The sequence below is a fragment of the Ylistrum balloti genome, unplaced genomic scaffold, assembly GCF_031769215.1.
Source record: "Ylistrum balloti isolate Yb309-2 unplaced genomic scaffold, AGI_CSIRO_Ybal_v1 Utg369978, whole genome shotgun sequence".
In the NCBI taxonomy this organism is placed as follows: domain Eukaryota; kingdom Metazoa; phylum Mollusca; class Bivalvia; order Pectinida; family Pectinidae; genus Ylistrum; species Ylistrum balloti.
The window spans coordinates 646,665-669,851 of NW_026782067.1; the positions used below are offsets into that span (position 1 = coordinate 646,665).

The 23,187-nt window shown below is 34.2% G+C and overlaps 1 protein-coding gene across 3 annotated transcripts in view; it reads right to left on the reverse strand.

The window, feature by feature from the left end:
• Window positions 1-157: 157 nt before the first annotated feature.
• LOC132547782 (regulator of G-protein signaling 7-like) overlaps window positions 158-23,187 on the reverse strand; it is a 71,014-nt gene continuing 47,984 nt past the window's right edge. For all 3 annotated transcript variants that reach the window (XM_060211582.1, XM_060211583.1, XM_060211584.1), the window contains 11 exons: window positions 20,233-20,284; window positions 16,206-16,347; window positions 9,943-10,024; window positions 9,672-9,746; window positions 9,257-9,343; window positions 6,504-6,565; window positions 5,848-5,961; window positions 4,762-4,893; window positions 4,409-4,483; window positions 3,625-3,739; window positions 158-2,683 (listed from right to left, as the gene is read on the reverse strand). In XM_060211582.1, coding sequence (XP_060067565.1) covers window positions 2,534-2,683; window positions 3,625-3,739; window positions 4,409-4,483; window positions 4,762-4,893; window positions 5,848-5,961; window positions 6,504-6,565; window positions 9,257-9,343; window positions 9,672-9,746; window positions 9,943-10,024; window positions 16,206-16,347; window positions 20,233-20,284 — 1,086 coding nt within the window. In that variant the 3' untranslated portion in view covers window positions 158-2,533. The remainder of the gene's footprint in view (window positions 2,684-3,624; window positions 3,740-4,408; window positions 4,484-4,761; window positions 4,894-5,847; window positions 5,962-6,503; window positions 6,566-9,256; window positions 9,344-9,671; window positions 9,747-9,942; window positions 10,025-16,205; window positions 16,348-20,232; window positions 20,285-23,187) is intronic.

The window sequence follows — 23,187 nt, forward strand, 5'->3', positions numbered from 1 at the left end:
TACAAATTTTTTCATGCAAACTCATTAAAATATACTGTGTTGAACAAGAATAAATAACTTTAGCAGATCTATATTACATTCAGTATTATATCTATATAGAAAATATGTACATGTTTACAGGAAGAATTAAATATTCTGAAAAAAAATTAATTTGCAAACAATAAAAAAATCTAGAAATTTCAAATAATAAATTTAAATAATAAAATCAACAATTAGAGACTGAAAATTAATAACAATAATAAGAAACAATAGCACACAAAAAGATAAAAATTGTTAACCCAGTGAAACAAAAATATGGAGTGCTAATGGAACAAATCTACATCAGTAATTATAACATGTGTAAGTACACCACTAGGAAATTCTATCACAGGTGTTATACAAAAATAAAGTGCTGCTTCAAACAAATTAAATAAGACTAGTAATTGTATCTACAACACATGCCTGGCTCTTCATTAGCTGTTCCCTCCTTTAGATGTATACATTTAAAAAATACATCACAATAAGATATTTTATACAGATTACAAAACCTCATCTGGATTCACTGACCAATGTTTATGTAAGGACAGTAACAATGTCAACAGTCGGGGCACTTTTATCATAATGACCCACTAATATTCCATTAATAAATATACAAGTATATTGAAGCATTATGCCAGCATAAGCAAAAGCTAAATGATGAGGCAATGGTTGCAATATGAATAACATATACATATACAGTCATTTAGAAATTTGGTCAGTTTGTTTCAGTGTGTAGTTTCCTTTCTTTAAAATTACAAAAGTGAGCAAAACATTGTTCCCAAACCTATCACAATTCAGACATGCTACAGAGACATAACTTATCTAAGCCAAATGCTCCCTTCACAACTAATAAGCATTTTATCTCATTTGACTGTAGTAAAATATCAAGAAAGGAAATGTCAAAGATTATCCTACACGGTCGTTCAGAACATTCCAATCTTATCTCTGTCATCTCTGAATTAAAATTCCATAATACATTACAATATTGCTCTTTTCTATCTCCATTCATTCTCCTTTTTTCCCTCGACTAATCAAAATTATTTCAAAATATATATTTTCCGTCATATTTCAACAGATACTTCTCATTCTGAATAAAATTTTAAATAATAATTTACAGTTGAACATATTTCAAAGTTGGCCACAACAGGAACTGAATAGTAACATAAAGAAAAGTTTTATTCATATGAATTGCTACTTGTCTCTTTCCCTCATATCAATGGGTGATTAAACCCAAGTGGAATCTAACTGTACCTAGATAATATTAAAAATTATTCAGTCATTCCCACAAACTCAGTCATATTTTCATGGCATATGACAATTAAAATGATACAGTGAAAAAGGAAGACCTTCAGCAAATAAGTTGTAATATCACTTATGAATGCATTTTATTCTGAAGGAGAACCCAGTGCAGGGGAGACAATCTGCTCTTGGTCCCAATAGACAAATTCTTGTTATAACAGTAACAAATGATCAAACCCACAATGGACTTTTAATGTCCACGTCATAAAAATTAAAAATAAATTACATTCCAATTTTATAATCTCTTTCCGGATTGAGTGATTAATAAATAACAACTACAAAATAAAATATATATCTAACTATCTGGACTCCTTATGGCTCATTCTAGGATGTCTATTTACAAATGTAAATATTTTGTAAGTAAAGAAGGCAACAAATGAAAGAATCAGTAATACAGCAACTTTGTATGAAATTAAAATAAGATTAGAAAAGAAACAATACATTTTGAGGTTAAAGTGATTAAACTATATCACACAATCATTCATGGTTAACGAAAACAAATAATTTAAACAAAAATCATGGGCATATTCAGGAAATACCTACACTGACATTCCAGCTTTCTTTCAGCCAGTAAAATGTTTGGATAACTATACATATTGTTTTCGGTTTGAGCAACTAAACAGAATATAAATGAAAATCCTCAAAGTTTATTTTCCAAAAATCTTGTCAGTCCATGATTTGTGTAGCATCTTGTCGGTTGAACAAAGAAAAGTATTCACAAAAAAGTTTTGGACCAAATCCAAGTGTTTAGATGCTTAGTGGACCACCAACATACCACACAACTAGACACAGAAAGCTGTACATCCCATGGGAAGCCTTAAGCTCATGTTGTCAAGGTTAGCAATGTCCGGAAACAATAATGTTCTTGACTGTAATTGATACACAGGAAGGGGGTACTGCTCTGATATGGAAAATTTTGTTTTAAGTCACAGACATAATGGGGTAATGACTTTGGAGGAATCTCTCCTATTCATAAGCACTGAAACCCACTCTATGATATTTCATTCAGTCTGTTAATGTGACATCTTCTTTAATTTTACTCCAGTATCAGATTGTCTAATAATGTATCACCATGGCAACAGGTCATTTAGAGCTTTCTGGACTTGTCATGGGATAGTACAGCACACCACAATATCAAATGGACTATGGGAGTGTCACATGGGATACAAGTGTTGGGACGAACTACAGGACAGGATGGACAATACGACACAGTCAGTCAGGATGAGTGCTTGAACGCTGAGAAGTTGCTTGCTATTGCTGGTAGAAGTCTTACTTTTTTCCTGGTTCCACTTAAAAATTCTTTGTACATATCTGAGCGAAGGTAACGACTGTAACTGTCACTTTTCATAAGCTTGAATATGTGATCCTGAAAAATTCAATTAGAGAATATCATTTTTATTTACTCATATTTACTTTTTATTTAATTTATTCTTAAATCGACTATAAATCTATGATAACAAGGGGCCTAGTGGCCTTGACAGTCACCTGAAATAAGCAATATTAAATATAAAGGTTATCAGGTAAGTAGCTTTCAAGCAACATGAAAAAGAGATTGTGACATTGATGACAGTGTGATTTAAGTAATATGTTTTAATCCCTTGTAGGTTAGCCAGTGTCAGTATATACCTACTATCAAAACTGTCATCCTATACTACTAATTCTTATCAAGTTATTTCCAGTGGGAATAAACAATTTCAAGAAAAACAGGCAATTTTTTCATAAAAACTATAGAAGCTTTACTCCATCCCTAGGGGGAAGGTGGGACCTTAGGGCCATGAAATTCCCAGTTTTAATAGAGCACATCAAGAATCTTCTATCCATTTGATTCTACCATATCTAAGAAGCTGATTTTTAAAATATGAATCAATTTGAGAGCTTTATGCTCCACCCCACAGACCCCTTGGGTTGGGAACTATTTAATTCACCACTTGTGTTCATCTTTGGTTCGGGAAGGTTTCCATATAATTTCACTGAAATCGGTGCAGGTGTTTTTGAGAATAAGTTGAAAATGTTAAAAGTTTACAGGCGCACAACGTTGGACAAAAGGCAATCGCCAATAGGTCAACAGTTGTATGTCTTGTCCTTTATGTTGATTATTTTGATCGCAAGATACAATGTTTAAAGTTACGACACTTATATAAACTAAAAAATTAATAAAATTGAGGGTCTTCATTATCATAACAAACCAAGATTATTAGACAAAGCACAGCCAAACATATATATAAATACCTACATAACTTGGCTGGGAGTATTCATTATTACCACAGATTGAATTGAAACTGAAGGTAGAATTTATCAAACACATACCTGAGCTTCTTCAAAACAATATCGGTTGGGGCAGTTTTCCACCCGCGATCGTACAAGTTCTGTTATACGACTATCTACATTGACAGGGTTGTGAGCACCAGGAGCCAAGAACTCTCTGTAACATAGTGACAATTAGAGTGCATGGCATCTTTAACCCTATAAATGACATAAACTGACTATAAACCCTATATCTGTTTTTGTTGTCAGCACTTCTGGTTTGTCTCTTGATATTACAGGAAGTCTTCAGTCATCAATAACGAGTGGAGAAATGTTTACAAATGGTTAAAACATCTCACCTTATACAATGTAAAATCAATTAAACAAGAAATCAAATACATTTATACACGTTTGAATCAGTGTAGAAGTCATTTCTAACAATGAAAATGTCAACCGGAGAAAAAAATCCAATTTGAAACACCAGCATGCTTTTGTAAATATCAAATGAAAGCAGTCCATCATTTAAATTAACGTTCTTTGTTTCCTGAACTTGCATATCTCAATACTGTATGGAGCGTATTTCTGACATTATCCTGATTTAGGATAACGTTAATTAAATAAATTTGAAGGAACAAGTAACTGTTATCATAATAAATTATAGTTTCAGAATTAACATAGTCCCAAGTTTTCATTATTAGACTTATAATCAGGCAATCAAATTTGCCTGCACATTATATGATGTTAACCCATATTATTCAAAATTAGATGACTTCAAAACCTTGTAACCTAACAAAATGCTAACACTGCAGTACTTTATCCTATAAAATTAAATAAAAGCCATACTTACGAGAAAATTTCATGTACTTTACAATTAACTTTCTTCATAGCTAGCCCCTTCAGGTCCCGACACGCTGTCCAGAACCTGTCAAAGTGATGGGTTAGTTACATACCACTTAGTCTTGCAATACATTTCATGTAAAGAATTCAATAATGTGAAGGAGTTGTCCATGCATATCAACAATGACCAAATTGTAAAACTATGCAAAGAGGAATTCAAATAAAAAGTTAGTGGTTGAGCAAAATGCTGAACATAACATTTTTCAAAAGACAATTAAATAAGAAAAACAAACCATGATTCTTATCGTAGATATCACCTTCCAAAATTAAAAATTAAAGAGAGTTTTGAATTGATGCACTTACTTCAAATTTTCTCCACTGAATTCTTTATCTAAAAATTTGCTAAACTGTTCTTTTCCTGCTGGGTCCCCCAATAGTTCCTCTATAGAAAACGCCCAGCGTTTTACCCTGCGTTGTGGAATATCTCGTGGATTGCTGCATTAAACAGAGTAGATAACTAAATAACACCAGTGAATCCTCCATACAGTACACATAGAAGGACTAAAACAAACACTCTCACCGGGTAAGGTCATCTACAGATTGTTATAAAACTGGACACTTTCTCCATTACTCCAAACAGAAAACATGTAGAGTCAAGGTTACTTTTGGAGAACGGGGCATAGATCATTCTATGCATTTCTTTTTCAAATTCAACTTTAGTGCTGTGGTAAAATGGCTGGTTTATAATATCACTAGCCAGTACTAGACTTTATCAAAATACCATTTATTATTTTCATTCAAAGTATTAATATTCTTCTAAATTTTTGAGGATGTGTTTGATCATGCCAACATTAATTGTAATACAAAATACTCTCTTCATTACTATTTTCCTATCAGTAACTATTAGTATGACTTTCGTTTTACAACAGAGCTATACCTTTTTTTATCCTGTTTATTTTCAAGTGAATTTCACCATGAAAACAATAACATGTATTTTTCATTTATGCATAAATATGAATCAATTCTGCAAAATATCATCAAGGCAAGATTTTAATATAGACGTTCCTCTTTCAAGGCTTACCACCTACATAACATATCAATTGTAACTACATCACCACCTACATTCATGGACAATCCATCATGTCTACCACACGTTTTCAAACCTGCCCCCTATTTCCTCTAACTAGAGGGTTACATCACTTTGCCCACACTATAACAAATTGTGTCCCGTTGCCTCACCATTCTCCAACCAGAGTCTATAACACATTGCCCAGTCTGCCCCCTATTTCCTCTAACTAGAGGGTTACGTCACTTTGCCCACACTATAACAAATTGTTTCCCGTTGCCTCACCATTCTCTAACCAGATTCTATAACCCACTTCCCAGCCTGGCCTCATCTTTCTATACCCAAAATACATAGCTCACTCAGACCCACATATGTTTACTTACACTGTTTTCTCCATTTCCCAGAAGTCTATGCAGTCAGTTACCCACGGATTGGAGGGGTCAGGACTCATTATAAAGGGGTCAAACTCAGCATATTGTTCATAGTACGCCACATAGCTAAAACAAATTTAATTGTTATACATAATATAGCCCAGCAAAAACAATGGCAGCTGATGAATCCACTTCATTTAGGTGCAAATAAAACCAAAAATTTCTTTTCACAATTTGTCATGCAAATAGCTTTCTTGTCATTAGCATTTTTTTCTTCTTTTTGTGTTTTTGTGTTGTTTATTTTTAAATTATCAGACAAGATGAAACTGTACAATACATTCTGACCTGGTTTTGTTTTCACTACCATGTGACCTTTTCCACTGATTTGGTTATACCTTTGAGCTACCAATATTTAGGTAACATGCTGGTTATCACTACTTTTGTTTGACATATCAAAATGAAATCATGAGTCAGGTGACAAAGACCAGTGTTTGTTGTTGTCACTGCTGTATCACTGCTGAAGTAAGTCAAAATATATTTAATAGATATCCATAATGAATGTTTTCTTAATTAGTAAAATGTTAAATGAACATGACATGGTTATAAATGCTTTACTATAGATAGATATAGTGACACACCACGATTCTGTGATACACAGCTATACTTACCTCTCTGTCACTTTGGATATTTTTACTCTTCTTTTCTCTAGTTTCTTTTTTAAGGAGTCGATCTACAATGAAATATAAAGACAAGTTTTGTTACGTTGTGCTATGTTTAGTAAGTCAATTTAACTTCATAATAGTCATTAATAGCTGATCACAAGTAACAAATTCAGTAAAACATGCAGAAATTAACAAGTAAATACTTGTATCCACAAATGACAACTCTTGTTAAATCAGTAATTTGACTTATTAAACAAAAAAACTACAAAGCACTGCACTTCATCATTAGGTAATAAAGGTATACAGTAACTTTCATGATCATGTGGACAGGAAATTATTTGACCTTTGACCTTGATGTTAAGGTCACAATGAGCCAATAAGATATTACACTTCATCACAGAGTAATAAAGGTATACTTTCAGTAAGAACCAGGACAACCTATAGTAATACAGTGTCTCCCTACACTCAAAGGAGAAACATCAATAAAGCCATATCTAGGACTTCAGTTGAGGTCTGGCATCTGTACTACTGAGTGCATGTGTGTAACTGTACTACTGAGGGCCTGTGTGTACGTGTACTACTGGTGCATGTGTGTAACTGTACTACTGAGGGCCTGTGTGTATGTGTACGTGTACTACTGAGTGCATGTGTATATGTGTACCACTGAGGGCCTTTGTATATGTGTACTACTGAGTGCATGTGTATATGTGTACCACTGAGAGCCTTTGTATATGCGTACTACTGAGGGCCTGTGTGTACGTGTACTACTGAGTGCATGTGTATATGTGTACCACTGAGGGCCTTTGTATATGTGTACTACTGAGGGCCTTTGTATGTGTACTACTGAGGGCATTTGTATATGTGTACTGCTGAGGGCCTGTGTCTATGTGTACTACTGAGTGTATGTGTATATGTGTACCACTGAGGGCCTTTGTATATGTGTACCACTGTATCAACGTGTACACTGATTATCTGTAGCTAAATCATCCAGTAATGGCCAATGAAATATGTGTTGAATGACATACATGTATGTACTAGCCCCATATTGTTAAGAATATCTTTCTCCTCTCTCCTGAAATTGTTCCAGAAGTACTTGACTGATTTGTGATTAGATCATTGTTTATCACTATCATTGCAAATAGTATTTTCTGCAGCTGGAACATTCCATGAATAGGTACCATAAAAACCTGATCTTGTAACCACATATCATGACTTGGGGCAAATCATATGCTCCATTTAGGAAAAGCAAACATTAATTAGTAATTTGTGGTATATATTGTAGTTGTGGGCGTAGGCTGATTCTGGAAGGGCTAAACTCAGGTGGCAGCACTATTCCAAGTTAACATGCATGACAAGGAAAAAATTATTTAATTTATTGCCTCTACAGCAATAAATATGATATCATGCTTCGCCGAGTTCCTCAAATATTGGCATGGACTGCTGCAGCTACTATCATAAATCTTGTATCAGACTGGGCTTCATTCCAATCCAAGATATAATTAACTTACTGCAATCTGATTTTTTATAAATTGATATGGATTTAAAAAGCATCTGTTTTAGGATTCACTAATAAGCTGAAAAAGATTTGTATGCAATGTGAATGGAAATAATGACTTATCAATACCACAGGCTGTACAAATCAAATTATTGATTTTTACTTAACATCCAACTTGTACTTCAAGACACATCTGATACAAACTATCAATTCTAATGTTAATGCTGTGTGCAATACACGAGACCTCTGGCATGTCCATTTTATAATAAAATGGACAGTACTTAGTTCAACACAGCAACAGATAGGATTGCACAACAATGAATGGAATTTTAACAGAAGATAGAACTTATTATAGCAGAGCAACAAATAGGATTGCACAGCAACAGATAGAATTTTATGGTTTTGATCAGGCTGATAAATAACCCTTCAGGTCAGTGACCTAAATATGGGAAAAGAGGCACAAGGAGCCTGTTCACAGCACCTAAATCATATCCTTTAAACTGATTCAGTCAGTAATGAGTTAAAGTTTCATTAAACTACAACCTCAAATTAACATCAGAAGTGGTAATAATTATCTAAGGTTGTAAAATATCAATGGTAAATTAGTTAATAGTCTAAATGTCAATTAGTAAAAGGATCTCAGACTTGCTTAATTAACCTTTCTTTCTAACCTGATTTTAAAAAGATCATTACAACGCAAAAAATTCCCTTAGTAAAGTGTTCCCTAAGTGGCTAATAGTAGAATTTTTTTCTCTATTTATAGTAATAGTGACCCTAATTATTTTCATGACTTGAAAAGCTATCTCAAGCAACTACTTTCAGTAAGAAGGCACAGTATGAAGCATGAGTTCAAGAAACCTAAAGTAAACTATAATGTTAATTTGGCTTTAGCCAATCAACAGCAATGACCAATCAATGACCAATCAATGACCAATCAAAGACCATCACATTCCTCTTGTCCTGGCCAGTCAGAGACTATGGCAAATCATAGGTCATTACATTCACCTTACCTCAGCCAATCAGATGACCTATCATAACTTCCTTAAACAACGATTTGGTATGATAGGTTGTTGAGAAACGAAATCCTGATCAATGCTGAGATTATATAGACATGGATGATACCACAGAGAAAGTTTATACAACAAGTTATATATCAGCATTATATATTTATCCAGTAATTTGTGAACGACAATGAAACAAAGCATTATTAGGGTTATGTTACAATAGAAGAACAGTCTAAAGTCCCTCTATTACTGGCCATTACCTCATGTCGTATACTTTCACAAGGGTTGTGTAGATCTGCTTCTGACACACTGGGACTAATCCGTCCTCCTGGTACAGCGTAGTTATGCTAAAATACAAATGCATATCCTTCTGTATTAGACAACTATTATTACCAACGAGGTGGAATCATCCCTACATTCAGATCAACAATAGGACTGTCAATTAATGTAATACCATGGTTTTTCAGTTAATATTCAGAAGATAGGCCTTAAATAAGCAAAACTAAGTTGGCCATTAGCCCCAGCTGTTATCAGTGCTTTGATTTACAAATGACACACAGTTTAATCAAGATAAACACACTGATGAAGGGATTTATTTGTGCATTTTCAAGAATTCAGAAATTCATATCCAAAGAGATATATTACTTAACAGACTTGGCAGATGCGTTTACTCACCCGTGTCATTTTTGAATGGCGGTTCATCCGACATGCTTTCTTTATATCAACTTCTGTTGTATTTACACAACCCGGCTGGAGAAGAAATATATCAAGATCAATTCTGAACAAATACATTCACAATAGGGTTATCAGTTTATCACCTTCAGACATACTTTTACATTGATGTAGAAAATTATCACGATTTATCATTGTTTATCTCATTAGAATTCCATACAAAATCACTCAATTACATAACCCAGACTGGATATTAATATTTGAAATTATATACCACAGGTCGATGGACATCCCAGAATGCTCTTTCTTGGCTGTCTAGAACTTTACGTTCCAATTTGTCTCGTTTCTTGTCTACCCTGTAAGATAAACAATGCATGATTGTCTCTTATGTTTTTTATATTAGTTCTGGGGTTACAGAGTTATTCATGTCCAGAAATAACACCAATGTGTCAGCAATCAGGAACACCGTATGACCATCAACCCTTGACCTTTAGCAAGCAATCTACAACACTGACATCTGTTCATTATCCAAGTACAAACCTAACTGAATTTTGTAAATGTCACTGATGTTCTTTTCTTGTCTGATTTGTGTGCATTGAATACCAGGTGTTAATGTCTGTGATCACCACATACTGTTGGTGTGACTATCAGCCCTAAATGACTACAAATAATGTTATATGATTACTGCAAGAAAAGTTTGTACAGAGAAAAACATTTAAAAAGTCAAATAAACTACCACCTAGTTACTAGGAATTTCCTTTAATGGGTTTTTAATTCACATTGTAAGCCAACAGCAGATAAAGATGTGACTAGGTCAGGCGTACTTGGCCAGCGTCCACAGAACTGTATGGGGAAACATAGACTGGACATACAGATTCAGGGACTTCAACAACATAACAGCTGTACTGAGAAACACTGACTAGATATATGAACTGGGACTAGTTCAACAAGCATACTAGTATTGCTAAAGCAATACATGTCACCTAACAATCCCGCAAGCTAATGGTTTATAAAAAAGGTGCTGTTTGGTATTAACTTGAAAAAAAATAAAAAGTAATCATTTAGTTTGTAACTGATTTTAATGTAACAATAAATGACAATACAGTTTTATGATTGATGTGTAATAATGTGTTATAGACATTTGTAAGTGTATGAGCTCTGATGAAAATCCTGGCAAAATGAAGCTCCTCGAGTTTTCTGAACACTAGTAATGGTGGTCTTGACCTTGACCTTAACCCCACTAGTTTTTTAATTTTAGTACTTTAAAAATGAAATGATTTTTCTGAAAATCCCTTATGGGGTAGAGCTGCTACAGCAGTAACAAGAAATTAAGTGACCTGACCTTTACTCCACAATCCTGAAACATCAACCTGTTTAATATATTTATGTGTTTTAAAAGCATATTTGATGAAAATCCCTGAAGGAGTGAAGCCACTAAAGTGTTGAAAATGACTTTAGTAGTAGCTGTGAACTTGACATGCACTCAATACCAGGAAACTTGATCTTGTCCCAGATGTTTTGATGCTTAATAAGTGTGTTAAGTTTGATGAAAATATCTCAAGGAATATATCTGCTAGAGAGCTGACAATGATTTTCTCAAAAAAAAAAAAAAGAAAGAAAAAAGAAAGTAGGAATGGTGACCTTGACCTTGGCCTTACAACCCTGTAACTCAAACTTGTTAAAGGATATTTTGATGCTTTATAGGTGTGTGAAGTTTGATGAGAGTTCTTTAGAGAACAAACCCATTAAAAACCACTAAAAACAGCTACATGGGAAATATAAACATTATAAGAACAGTGATTAGTTCAGAAACATATAACATAGCTGTACACAAACTATATCCTTAGATAGCTGTTAAGTATACGGGCACTAGTTAGGAAGTACATCTTATTCAAGGATTCATGACATCCTACAGAGAGAATCCCAACAGTGTTAAGGTCCAAAACTCGTGTCAATAAGCTGTGTAAACCTGTGAGTCATTTCATTGGTGATCAGATCAGTATTTCGTGACTCTAATTAATCACTATTTAACTCCGTAAGATTCATTGTAAGTCGAGAGTCTTTGATTCAGTCCTTGAATCCATCAAAGAAATGCGTGATTCAAAGCATCACTCTATAGATATTCATAATCCATGATTAAACTAGTTTTCTCCGCAGCACAAGACAATCACTTCAGGTCCTTGGATCAATATTATATCAAATATAATTTTACAAACATGTCCAGACCTGTATACATTTATATAATTTCATTCATTCACAATTCTGATAAAGTGATATTAAAGCCTAGCCTGGTTCAGGTCACATTCTACTGTCAAAACCACTTCTTCAGTCCAGTCCAACTTTTAAAAACAAGCTGGGGGTACAAGCCCTTGGGACCTGTTCCACTAGAGGTAGGTAGATAGCTGGGCTATTACTTATCTGGCCCAGCTGAGGGAAGCTAGCATCATAGATCAACTTCACTACCACACACAGCACAAACCTTAATGGATTTTATTACATATTGAAATTAAATTAAACAGCTATGGCCGCCTGTCTGAAGTCATTAGGATATTCTGCCAGTCCTGATTGTGTTTCTTGTTTTAGCATGTGTTGGAGTCGTACATCATCCTTATAGGTTTTGAGGTGTCAAAATGTGGTGTCATCATCACATACAGTGTAGAAGATCTGGCCACACAGTGCTTCAGCAATTAAATTGTGCAGTCTGTGTGCGTGACAGCTGCTCATACAACTACGTGTGTGCAGCAACTTGTTACATTTATATTTCTTGCTTCAGGTAATACATTTTTTAACACTGTGAATAAATGAATTTAATTTGATCTATTAGGTGCTAGAACCTCAAACTGTAACAACGTTACTTGGTTCTTATCACAAGGAGTTTCATGTCAAAGGAAAGTTCCATAGATACACCCTACTTTATCAGTGGTTGACCTTGTCATGGATTTCATTTGCTATACTTGGCAATGAAGTTTTTGTAAAAATGTACCAAAGAATCAAACATTATACCTTCAATGAACTTTCTGTCCTTTCCAACATACATACAGCATAAAAATCTGTGGATCTATATAGTAATAGCTTGTAAACAAAGAGACTTTGAAATTTGATGATAGAAATGTGTGTGACACTATCATTATGATATGTACAACCGCAATGAAAGTAAAATCAGAAGAGAACTGAAGAACCCAACCCTTCTACATAAACAGAACAGATATCTGTTCCTTGTATATTGATTGTTTGGTCACAAAACTGATTTCCTTTGAGGGACATGAAACGTAATAATTTGATGATTAAAATTTGATATGTAAACTGCTCTGATCTAGATCAATGCTTTTTGGTTATTTTGTGTTATTATTTGTTTTATTCACTCACTTTTATCTCATAGACAATTTCAAATAAACACAATCCTGTATGTTGATAAATTGACCCTTCTACCCAAAGTCCAGCATTACATGTACCTGAACGTTCCTGAACTGACTTACCTTTGACAGTTCATTGCTCTACACTTTGTGCCTGATGACACAGGTGTCGAGAAGAAAGGAGGTACTTTGTAATGTGTATTAGGTCTATCAAACTAATAACAAGTGAAATGTGAGATGTGTAGACTTTATTTGAACTTAGTTAAAGCCACAGCTTCACACCTAATTTACACAATATCCCAAATATTGAATGTTTCATTGTTTTACTGTCTCAGACATCCATGTTTGTTAATTTCAGTTAAAGACCACTTGGGTTTTTGACAAAGTAAAAATATACGAATCCACATTAAGTAAAATATACAAAACTATTCAACCATTAATGATCCATGAATGTCTTTTACATCAAATGTTAACAAAACAGAACCACAAGATCTCAGATAATGACAACAATTTGTCATCAAGGTATTGTACTATACTGGCTCTCTTGGAAGTGTCAAAACTTGTTACTGCCAGTGATTCACTGACTGTGTTCCTCATACGCCTAAAGACAAACTAAAGGGGCACATTATGGGCTTAAAAATAAGACAATACACACAGAATTTAACACCTCCATAGCAAAAATTGGTCTTGCTGAGAATAGACAAATTTGTTGCATACCGAGTTTTCTTAATAAAACCAAAGATGTCCTGATCAAGAAAAATATTGTTTCTAGTTTTATTACATCAGTTTTTTGCACTTTCATGCAGATCATTAGCACAAAGGGAGACAACTACAGTGACAGTCTGAATGATACAGAATATATATGTATGCAATAGTTTTACTCTTTGTCTTTCTTTTATTCTAATTTCCGCATTCAATAAGTTTGATGCCATATTTTGACAGCAAAGCAAATGTGTATAAATATGCAGGGAGAGTGCGCGACTTCATATACTGATCATTTAATATTGTTTACTTCTTTTCAGTCCGCTGTTACTTACGATCACATTTACATCATATAAAAATGAATAACGTGAATATATTCACAAAATTGAAGATAAATTTGTAAGGAACATTTACAGTCTACATTGAAAACATTGTTTCATAAACATATCTGTTTGAAGACTCTTGGATAATTTGTAGTTTTTGGGACCTGCTAAAGCTAAATTCAATAGCATTAAAAACCAATACCTAGAACAACAAAATGACAATAGGTTTTTATGTATGTATGTATGTATGTAGGTAACTTATGCTAGTTTGTGTCACAGACATATATTAATCTATATGTCCCTGTTCATGTGAATTACATATAACCTTTGCATACATGTTATGGTTGCCATCATTATGCGTCATTATATCACAATTTATGTAACATACTGCTTCTTGCATCTGTGTAAATGGAATTTTGCAGGGGAAAAATATAGATCCATATTATGGTGTAGTCCCTGGCCAGGTACACACAAACACACAAAAGAAACTGTTACCTGTGACCATTCATCTTAAATCCAGGTGCAGGTCTATGTCCATTATATGTGAAGACATTGGCAACTGTTTTGTAGACAGTGAATGTTTCTTTGAAATTGCAAAAGTTTATTATCAACTGAGTCATGGCTTTTCAATGTAAAATCAATATATTTGATGTAGAATGTAATCTTGTGCAAGGCTGACACATGTCTCTCAGAACCTGAGATCTCAGATTAAGTTAGGACAGTAACTTCAGTGAAATATTTACAAAGACAGATACTTAAATAACGAAGCCAAACTTGTAGTCCGAAGATGCAGTTTGATGTAAAATCTACCCAATTAACTTTTCCTGTGACAGCACCCCAGTGACTACTTCAGAAACAACTACATGGCAGGCAGCGGTGTTCAGACAAATAGTATACATAGTTTTAAATCACGCTGAAAATATTGTTGTACAGTTATTGTACTGTTATCGCACTCCTTTGTATTGTAGATAAACCAATCTTAGACTACTGTCAGTATTACTATCATCTTGCCTATACATGTACATGTATATATGGGCAGATACATCCATTTCACACATTCTTTTTTTTAATATTGACAGTAAAATATTAGAATAATGAAGAATCCATCCACATGATTCTGTTTAATTTCAAAAATAACTATCAATGCCGACATCGCTGACTTAAAATTTTACTTTATCTAGACTGGCATTGAAAAAAGCAACAAGGTGATTTTCACTGTCATCAATGTGTATAACCAATGATGTTTAATTTGCTACATATTTTGGAAGGCTACATTATGGGTAAGTGACATGTGTGAGATTAACACGGTAAAATGTTAAATACTCAGAATTGGGATTAATATTCCCTACATGAGGATAATAAACTTTGGTGCAGAGAAGCTGCTCTTCGTGTTAGTGGAGATCTCTGTACATGGGGAGGACTAACCACAATAGAATAGGTAAAGTAAGCATGGAGGAATTAGTGTCCCATGTCCTCAATGTTTTCACCCCATTCCTCCACGATTGCAGAGAATAGGGAGTAGTGTGGAGTCTCGCTTCATTGTTGATTGTTGGTGACCTGATAGACCTGGAGTCGCGGTGACAGGAAAAGTAACGGGCTAGTGGAGAATGGAGAACATATGCCTCCACTTGAGTCATGTGTACCCATTTTTTTGATGTTAATGATGAAGAAACTGTAGATTTCAACATGACAACATATAACACAGGTGTGAACCTGCAACTCCTATGTTATGATAGAGAACAAAAAAAGTTAAAGTTACTGGAAGTTGTGTGTGGAAGAGTTTCAGTTTTCTAGGTAACGAGTGCAATCTCAACTTCTAGTATGAAACTAAGAACAAAGAATCTCAAAACCACTTGTATAATTCTGTCTAATCTACTCTTTATATTGTGCCAGTATAAATATCATTCGAACTGGTGACATTTAGACAAAATTCATGATGATACGATGAAGTGATACTTTGATGAGTGACATCAAACTGCCTAGTACATATAGACATGTAGCTTCTTTATACCTTTACAGCCAAAAATGAACAGATTTATGTCTGTTTTAAAGACCTATACATCTCATAACATATTTTGATCACATTACCATTCCTAAGTTTTCTCAGATTAAAACCAAAAAACATTAATGTATTATAAAATCAAAAACCCATTACTTACTTTGCCTGGGCTTCAGCTTGCATAAAGATAAATTCCCATTTCCTAGAAAACATTTTCTGGAGTCTTGCCAAGTTTTCTGCCTCGTAATCTGCTAATTCTAAGCGTTGTTTGTTCTGCATTGTCCTCTTGCATAAATACACCGCTGAAACAATAACAAAAATACCATAAATACACTACTGAAACAACGATCAAAATACCATTAATACACTGCTGATACAACCACCAAAATACCATAAATACACTACTGAAACAACCACCAAAATACTATAAATACACTGCAGAAATAATCACCAAAATACCATAAATACACTGCTGATACAACCACCAAAATACCATAAATACACTGCTGAAACAACCACCAAAATACCATTAATACACTGCTGAAAGAATCACCAAAATACCATTAATACACTGCTGAAATAATCACCAAAATACCATAAATATACTGCTGAAACAACCAACCAAAATACTATAAATACACTGCTGAAAGAATCACCAAAATACCATAAATACACTACTGAAACAACCACCAAAATACCATTAATACACTGCTGAAAGAATCACCCAAATACCATAAATACACTGCTGAAACAATCACCAAAATACCATAAATATACTACTGAAACAACGATCAAAATACCATAAATACACTGCTGAAACAACCACCAAAATAACATAAATATACTGCTGAACCAACCAACCAAAATACCATAAATACACTGCTGAAACAACAACCAAAATACCATAAATATACTGCTGAAACAACCACCAAAATACCATAAATACACTGCTGAAACAACCACCAAAATACCATAAATACACTGCTGAAACAACCACCAAAATACCATTAATACACTGCTGAAAGAATCACCAAAATACCATAAATACACTGCTGAAACAACCACCAAAATACCATAAATACACTGCTGAAACAACCACCAAAATACCATTAATACACTGCTGAAACAACCACCAAAATACCATAAATACACTACTGAAACAACCACCAAAATACCATAAATACACTGCTGAAACAACCACCAAAATACCATAAATATACTGCTGAAACAACCACCAAAATACCATAAATACACTGCTGAAACAACCACCAAAATACCATAAATATACTGCTGAAACAACCACCAAAATACCATAAATACACTACTGAAACAATAACAAAAATACCATAAATACACTACTGAAACAACCACCAAAATACCATTAATACACTGCTGATACAACCACCAAAATACCATAAATACACTACTGAAACAACCACCAAAATACCATAAATATACTGCTGAAACAACCACCAAAATACCATTAATACACTGCTGATACAACCACCAAAATACCATTAATACACTGCTGAAACAACCACCAAAATACCATTAATACACTGCTGAAACAACCACCAAAATACCATAAATACACTACTGAAACAACCACCAAAATACCATAAATACACTGCTGAAACAACCACCAAAATACCATAAATACATTCCAAAATCACTAAAACAACCATGACAACGTTATCTAGGTTTTGTATACCAATGTTTGTACCTTGGTATATAAAATCTGTTGAAGTTTGGAACTATATTTCTGTGTGGGCAATTATCATAAACGTTAGATAAACATAGTTTTTAACAATAATTGTTGATGTTTTGATAGTCTGAATGTCGATAAATGCTATGAGATAACCCACTTCAAGAGAATTACCCACTCAAAGACAACTAACGACTCTGAGACAACTGCAGGTACCCGAAACCACGACAACTACCCACTCAAAGACAACTACCCACACAAAGACAACTAACTACTCTGAGACAACTGCAGGTACCCGAAACCATGACAACTACCCACTCAAAGACAACTAACGACTCTGAGACAACTGCAAATACCCATTCCAAGACAACTAACTACCTTGTGACAACTGCAGGTACCCGAAACCATGACAACTGCATGTACCCACAAGACAACTACCTACTTCAAAACAACTACACAATATTCAATGCACAGTCACAGGTCAAGTTTCTTAGAGACAAGCATAATGGACATAAACATGCACATGATTGTTACATATACAATATAAAACACAGACTAAGTAGATTAACATCATAGAGTGCACAAAAACGCAGCATTACATCTTTTCCACTTAGAATGACTTTTCTCCAAAAGTTTCTATTATAATGTGCAAAGTACTGGACTGTTAAAAATCCCTTATATATAATGTGTTTGTACCTGTACTGTATATCAATCAAAGTATGTTGTGTATTTCATATCAGCCAATATTATATCATTGCATGTAGTGCGCATAAAGAAATAAATATAAAATTATATGTAACATGTATTAAAAAAATGTAATAATACTGTATGTTGTACATATCAATAAATGTAACTAATGGAGCACCTCGGTTGTTTACCTGATGTCAGTGTTCCAGTATTTAGTGGGAATTCTGAATGTGCAGTTTGTTGTATTATGGTTGTAAAAGCCAGTGGTTTTCTATAGTACGCTAGTAAGTAGAAAAGTCTTGACAAGGCTGGTAAGCTCCTTTTATTCTTTTTCCCCAAGTCTTATGGTAGTAATTACCGTATTTATTCTAATAAACACCCCGGAGGCATGCAATTTTCCAAGGAGGGGGCGTTTAATAGAACACAAAATTTCAGACTCGGAAGGTTGTTAGGTGTAAATATAAGGATATAAACAGAGTCTATAGCCATCATGTCTGTATAATGCTTCAATCATTGTTAAGCAAATTAACAAATGTTTTGGCATTGATGTAAGAAACTGCACTAGCATAAATATTGTTGTCATTTGTACTCATGGTGACCTGTAGTTGTGTATGAAATGACAATTAGACAGAGCGTCTCAACTTCTGTTAAGAGATGTAGTAATAAGGTCATGACCTTGTGTTCTCATTACTTGTATGTCATTATATAATATTAAAATAATATCAATCTATAGCTATTCCAATCCCAATTTGTCATTACACCATAAATAAGATATTTCTTTTAAACTTAAAGTTATCGCATATGCGCAAGAAAAGGGAAAACATGTCGTGGCTAATGTGTTCCGTGTAGACAGAAAATGAGTACGGGACTGGTGTCAGCACAAACATAAATTTTTAAATCAAGGAGGTGAAAGGCCTGTTCGACATGGTAATATTAATAAAAACTTGATGAAATAGCAGACTGACAGACGCGAAACCAGTATCCAGGTGATTTTTACGCTTTGAGGCCCTACATATGCATAAGGCAAATGGATTTTCCTGTTTCATAATCATATGTATATGTGTGGATATTTGTGATCTTAGTTGGGGAAAATCACTGAGAAAAGGGGTAGAGGGTGTTTATTAGAATAAATGCAGTATGTAGAGTTATGTAGGGACTTATTGCTTCTTTGTCATTTTATAGTTAAAGTCACAGTTGGGTATATAGAGTAGAATATAGAGAGTTGCAATGTAGAGTTAGGAACAGTATTTCTAAATAAGTAGGGATATGAAATTAGTATTTAAGGCATGTATATTCAAAGTTACGAGTTTTTCATCTATATTTTTGATAGGGGTCAGGCCTTCAAATTATGTATATGGTGTATGAGAGAGTATGAGTATCTGTAGTGTTTAGAATAGTATCTCTGGTAAGAGTTTACACAGGTAACAACACAGGTAAATGCATGGAACAGACTATCATTGGTTAGCTATCGTTGCCATAAAAGAACATTTTCCTTTGCCTTACAAAAGGACGGCTAATTGGGACCTCCCAATACATGTTGATTGATTGATTGACAAGTTTTCCATCTTTGTGACTCTTCCAGTGCCCGGGTATTGCCTCACTGACAAACGTGCCATAATAAAATACAAAACATGGTCAGTGTCTTAAATATCATCTGTACTTTAGCGAGGGTGACAAAAGATGAAAATTGAAAGTCACTTTTTTCTTTTTGCCTCAAGTCAACAACAACTTTTATGACACTAATACAATGAAGTCGCCATTCATCTGTTCAAAGGATTAAGAATCTGTTCCTTACCATAATCTGTATTTTCTGGTTCCCCACATCTTGATGGCCAAAAACATGGTGTCTGAAAAGAGAATTGTGTATGCAAGTACAGAAATATGAATATATATGTAAAGTTACATTGTAGCTGTAAAGAATCTGAATTAGTACAAATAAAAACCTACCTTTTAGCTATACACAAGAGATAATCTTCTATCAAACACCACTTCTTAATACAATATGGTGTAGTAGAAGTTGCTAGTACAAGTTAGCTTGTGGAAATTTCCATTTAGTTGAGTGTTTGGCTAGAGACCAATGGGTCACTAGTTCAAACCCCAGCGAGGCAGGGTGTTTTTCATTACTTCTTCCTATAAAATATATTATGGATTTGGTGTACCTCTTCTGGTTGTTTTTTTTTTCATTTTTTTTTTCATTTTCAAGTATATCACAGCTTCCAAAGTCATACTTCTTCCCCCCTGAAACTTTAGTTATAGTTATAAATGAAACATAGAAGAGGTGAAGAAGTCAACATAATACCATGAATCCCTAAATTTTGCTGTTTTAGAGTCGACCTTGTTCTACTTTTTCTGTTTTTGCTGCATGACAGTGTTTTTTTGTTCTGTTCTTTCTAATATGTCTTTTTTACTGTTCCATCCTAGGTTATCATGCCAATACAAAGAAGAGCATATTATAGCCAGTGAAATGTAATGCCGGACAGATTGCTATCACAGGTCAATACACTAAGGTCTGATGAGTGTAGAGAGACACATAAGGATAGGCTAGACAGTAAGGTCTGTGTACTCTTTGCCCATATATAGACTGATATTGACTAATAGCTCCTGCAAAACAGTTGCTTATGTATGCTTACTGATGTACTTATCTCAGATGACCTTCAACACTGATACAATGTTGTCCTGAATCATTTCAATTCTATAGATATGAATAAAAAATTGTTTTTGTGAACAAAAAAATTTAGGTCTCCCTCTGTCCATATCCTTAAGTCAAGTAACTTGTCACTCAATTAAGATAAACTCTGATTAAGAAAGTTACAACGAAATATAAACCAGTAAAAAATTGAAAAATTGACTTTGATCTTGACCTCTGAAATGATGACACTGACATGTAATAATGTGACTTTCAAGTTTTATCAATATATCTCCAAAAGTATAAAAAAAACAAGAAGATATATTTTTTTACCCGTGACTTAGATGCGGAGATCAAAGTGACCTTTAATCAAGATATCTCTAATAGTTAAAAAAGGTTATTGCCTGAACAAGAATATACAGAAAGTTTTACTCTCATTTGACCTTTGACATTGCTGGAAAGTCAGTGACCTTATCTTAATTCAATGCACACCACTTGTAAGTGATGCAGATAAGTTAATAGTTTATCAAAATGTCTTTATCAGCTTAAAGTTACAACATGGCAAAGATTGCATTAGATAAATAAGAATTTGCACTAGCACATGTTGTCATTGGATGGGGCAACATAACAAAGTCAAAAATGGTGAATATGATAAACAAGAAATCCATGGCTCTTAACAGTCATCTGACAATCAATGAATGGATGGACACACCACAGAATTCACTGATAGCTGTCTGACAAATCTGATGAATTAAAATTTCAAACATTCCTTGAAAGTATCAGAAACCCCTAAATGGTAAGTTCTGTTCATGATAAACAATTGCACAATCATATAACAAAATGGTTACTGTAGTTACCGTGTTGAGGTTTTGATCAGGCTGAAAAATAACTACAAATCATCTCTTTCTTTTCCTTCAAAAATCAAACTCCAAATATATTTTTCTCATTGGTGTGAATGAAACTTAAGAAGAAGTACAAACTATTTGTTCTAGATGACAATCTCCGGTTCATGTCTGATATCAGTGCCACTCCCTAATAATCTTTCAGGTCAAATTAAGGTGAAATCTACACAGGCATTAAGAAGGAGTAGCATTTTGAAGCAAAATATTTTTGAGTCCTGCCCCTAAGTCCCTCAGGGTCAAATCAACTTTCTGAATTTAAAAAATGATTGTCCATTCTCAATGATGTTTTGTACCACACTTGGTTTAAATCCATTTTAGCCTTTAGGAAACATAGTGCATTGAAGCAAAATTATTGAGTAATTTTCCCATTTGGGACCCTGCTCCAAGGTCTCTAAGGATCAAATCAACTTTCTGAATTACGAAATGATAACCTGCCTGCGATGATACAAATTTCCCTTTTTGGGGTTCAGTCCCCAAGTTCCCAGGAAGAAAAGTGTTCAGAATCAAAGTATTGTCCAACTAACCTTTTGGGGCCTTGCACCGAAGTCCTTGGCAACATATTGACTAACTTTCCCATGTGGGGCCACGCCTATCCCAATGTCCGTAGGGGTAAAAGCAACTCTCTAAATTTAAGAAATGATTCTCCACACTCAATGATGTTTCAGACCAAATTTGGTTGAAATCCATTCAAGCATTAAGAAAGAATAGCATTTTGAAGCACAGTATTGTCAAATTTCCCCATTTTGAGCCCCAGCATCCCAAGGTCCATAAGGGTCAAATCAACTTTCTAAATCTGAGAAATGATAACCCATCTGCAATAAAGTTTCAAACCCAATTTAGATGATGTCTACAAAAGCATTAAGAAGGAGTATGGTCTTGAAGCAAAATATTGTCTAATTTCCCCTTTTGGAGCCCAAATTCCAAGTCCCTTCCGGTCGAATCAAATTTCTGAATTCAAGAAATAATTGCTAACTCTGATGAATCTGGCCAAAGCTGGCAAAAAGGTAGGAGTAGGGTTTTAAAGCCAATTTCAGCACCTCCCTCTTTGTGGCCCCATCCCTTGACCCCAGGAGTTGAATTGAAATTCTGAATTTAATATAAAGATAACCATCACCCAGTGATGTATCAGACCAATAAGGGTGAAATCCACCAAGGTATAAAAGAGGAGTAGGGTTTTAAAGAAAAAGTTTGAGCATAATGCATGGCACATAGTGCACGACGA